This window comes from Sinocyclocheilus rhinocerous, unplaced genomic scaffold (genome assembly GCF_001515625.1).
Source record: "Sinocyclocheilus rhinocerous isolate Xijiao unplaced genomic scaffold, SAMN03320098_v1.1 scaffold2988, whole genome shotgun sequence".
In the NCBI taxonomy this organism is placed as follows: Eukaryota; Metazoa; Chordata; class Actinopteri; order Cypriniformes; family Cyprinidae; genus Sinocyclocheilus; species Sinocyclocheilus rhinocerous.
The window spans coordinates 240522-244083 of NW_015665674.1; the positions used below are offsets into that span (position 1 = coordinate 240522).

The 3562-nt window shown below is 39.5% G+C and overlaps 1 protein-coding gene across 3 annotated transcripts in view; it reads left to right on the forward strand.

Annotated features, from left to right (window-relative positions):
- Window positions 1-3085, forward strand: part of dub (duboraya) — a 17770-nt gene extending 14685 nt beyond the window's left edge. For 2 of the 3 annotated variants that reach the window (XM_016542545.1, XM_016542544.1), the window contains 5 exons: window positions 303-380; window positions 643-705; window positions 797-997; window positions 2229-2684; window positions 2769-3084. In XM_016542545.1, coding sequence (XP_016398031.1) covers window positions 303-380; window positions 643-705; window positions 797-997; window positions 2229-2678 — 792 coding nt within the window. In that variant the 3' untranslated portion in view covers window positions 2679-2684; window positions 2769-3084. Of the gene's footprint in view, window positions 1-302; window positions 381-642; window positions 706-796; window positions 998-2228; window positions 2685-2768 lie in introns of all 3 variants that reach the window. The other variant, XM_016542543.1, reaches the window with a different exon arrangement.
- Window positions 3086-3562: the final 477 nt, after the last annotated feature.

A 3562-nucleotide genomic window follows, 5' to 3' on the forward strand; every position in this document is an offset into this window, starting at 1 on the left:
TTTAAATTTTTTTTTTATATTTCTTTTTTCTTTTTTTTTTTTTTTTTTTTAAATATTATTGTCAATACAATTTTTTATAAATTTTATTTGGCTTTTAATTATTTAATTCTACAAATGTTTAATGTATTTTGTAATTTTTTTTTATTTATTACTTTTATTTTTTAAATAGTAAATATTCATATTTATTTGTTTGAGGGGGTTTCTTTTTTTCTTTTTTGATCATTAGAATTCTGTGGAAGTAATGTGGTAGTAAGGTATGTACGTGTTTAGGCATGTGGATCTGAGCTGCTCTTTTGTTTCAGAACAAGCCTGTGAGGAGGAGACCCCCACGCTCTCTGCCGCTGCCTGCTGGTAATGACGCAGGTCAAGGCCAGGATGAGGTGAGACGATCCGGGATTTACGTGGGAAAAAAAACCTACATTGTCAGTAATAAAACTAGCTTTCATTACAGTGTAGTTAAAACATTATCCTTAGTAGTTGAATGCATATAAAAATTATGTTTGTACACCATTACCTCAAATCAAAATATGCAATGCGTTGTAGCAATGATGCAGATTTTCAAAGCTTTGTCTCAATATAAAACATTAGTATTGTTAAAAGTTTTTATATTTACATAACTGATTAATTTTTTTATCCGTTCAGAAAGGAGCTGAAACCGTATCAACCAGGAAGAACAGAAACTCTGCCCTCATTGAGAAACTGCAGGTTGGTTGTTCACAGCAATGTTTCCCTCTAGTGGACAGGGGTCAGTATTGCTTTAGATAATGAAAATGATTTTCCATCCCATTTCACACAGGCCAGCCTTACGCTTTCTCCCACGGGACCTCCGCCCTTCCCAAAGAGCCCAGGGGTGGTGAAGTTACCGGTGCCGCTCTTCTCCCCCGGCTCTCCCAGCAGCCCCTCTAGTCCTCCTGCAACTGTCACACCCAAACAAGAGGAAACTCCTGCCAACTTTGAGAGTACCGCCGAGGGAACTGTTCTCAAAAGCATCAACAAGGTTTGATGCTTCGTATCATTTCACATGTCAGTGAATTCAAACTAGGGCTGCACGATATATCGTTTCAGTATGGATATCGCGATGTGCGCATCCGTGATAGTCACATCGCAGAATGTGCGATGTTTAGTATACTGATCGTATATTTATACTGATTGTTTTCTTTGCTCACACTCAGACACGGTGTCTACACCGGACGCGACAGCTGTATAGAGATACCCATTTTAAATACATTTAGTAGCAGAGCTACTGCAAGCGATTTTCTGTGCTGGAAATCCATTTATCCTTTGTTAACTTCCGCGTCGTCGTGGAGAGCACAGGTCACGGTCGCTTAGCAACGGCAGACGCCACGAAAGCGCAAGCCCCCGAGCGCTTTGGAAAGAAGGAGAATGCGGCGCGGCGGGTGTTTTCCATGCGTTTTTAGGCGCGACATGTGAACGGCCCCAAAATCTGTCTACACTGGACGCGACAAAGCGACTGTTGCATATCATTTGAACTTTGTGTCAGTATGTCATAAATAGAACGCGGCATCAGTTTACTGTCAGGGATTTGCCGCGCCGTGCCGCGCCGCATCCAGTGTAGACTCGACTCGGCGAGAGCCACGCACGTGAACACTGATTGCTGTTCACTTCTGCGTCTATTTGTGCCTCAAAAACTGTGCTCTGCAAGTATCCTTGTAAACACAGTTGCTTATGGCTTAGGCGAAGGGAAACAATTGAGAAAGAAAATGGATGTGTAACAGTATATTGGTTCACAGCAGTTTAATGTTCCTGTTGCTTTCTGTGTCATGAACGTTAATCAAACAACAAAACACACAAAAAAAACACTTTTGTAGCTTTAACAGATTTGTTAGATTTAATTTATAGTGAAAACTATGCAGTGTTATTTTACATTTGATTATTCAATTTCTGTACCTGAATACTGTTAGACTTACCTGAAAAATATAAAGCACTGCTTATTTCATTTGTATCTTTGTTCTGTTCTTGATCTATGCTTGTAATTTGTTTATTTCCTATGCTGATTTACTCGCCTACAAAATCACCCCAATCATTGATTTTTTTTTTTTTCCAAATAGAGCTATTGAAGCATCAGATTTTTTTTCCATATCGCAATATATATCGCAGAAAAAAAATATATCGCAATGTGAGTTTTTTCCAATATCGTGCAGCCCTAATTCAAACCAATAAAAACTGTTACAGTGTTTGAATTCAAACGCATTTTGAAATCTGCACAGGGTAGAGCTCGACATTCCATCAAGCGGCGCCCGCCGTCTCGCCGACACAGGAAGTCCAGTGCAGATGAAGGCGGAGAAGAGATGGATAAAACAGCCACCCTCGATCAAACGACTCCAAACGGGCACGAAGGAGACGTGTTTGAAGAACACAAGACCTCGCCGGATGCAGAATCTCTCTCCTCTAAAGAACAGATTGAGCAGGAAACTAGATCCACAGATTCTGAGAAGCCAGAACCGGAGGAAAAAGTGGAGACTGTGACTTCAGAAAAGGAAGAGGGAGAAGAGAAAACAGAACCAGAGACAAAGGAAGAGAAAAGTGAAGATGATGAACCACAGCTGGCTAACAGTACAGAAGAAACACGCGAAGAGCCAGTCACGCAACCACAAACAGAACCGGACACAACAGATGAGAAAGAAGAGGAACAGAAAGAAGATGAAGTAAACCATTAGAGCCATGTGAGTGCGAGTCATATCCATGTTCACACTAGTTACACGCACCAACTTCTTGTTTCATTTTATCTCATTATTTATATTTTGCAGGATCGTAAAGTCTCTCAATAGAGAAAAAGGTCAGATCTGCCTCAGACCGAAGAACTCACTGCTTAACCAAAGCAAAGACATCAGGAGAAGATGAATAACGTGAATAACTTGGTTTTAGACTTCACACATTTGAGTCGTTTGAATGAGCAAGTGAAACCTGCAGGTGCAGAGAACAACAGTATTTTCTCTTCCGTACAGTTGTATTAACATTTTGGTAATACCTCTGTTCTGAGTCGCTTGTGTGAATTTACACATTATTTTGTTTTGTGACATATTTTGTATATAGTTAATAGTCTTCACTGAAGGACTTTTTCTGTTCTGTTTACGTTTATAGTTGTATTCCTATCAAAAAAATATAAATAGTTGATCTTTGCAGAAAATAAAAAATCATTTCCACATTTCATTGGAAAATATTGTAGTTTTCTCAGTGCAATGTTGGATGTAAAAAGCATCATAGTATATGTAAGGATCATTAAGATGGAACCACGAAGTCATGACCCTGGCTGGTCCTATTCCGGCCTCTAGACAAAATATTAGCTACAAATATGCACATACATGTTCAGAGCAGAAGTACCAGAAATATCTTATTTCTCTTATCAAATCTTCTAATCAGGGCACTGACAGATTTTCAGCGTTAGGCCTGCTCTCATCTCTGGGATCTGTGCTGAGCTCATGGAAGCTCTAGTGAGGCACAGATTATCATTTAAATCTCGCTCATTAAGCATGTGTTCTGTTTTATGAACACTACTACGTCTGGTATATTTAACTATGGCATGGACCCAAATATCATGCTG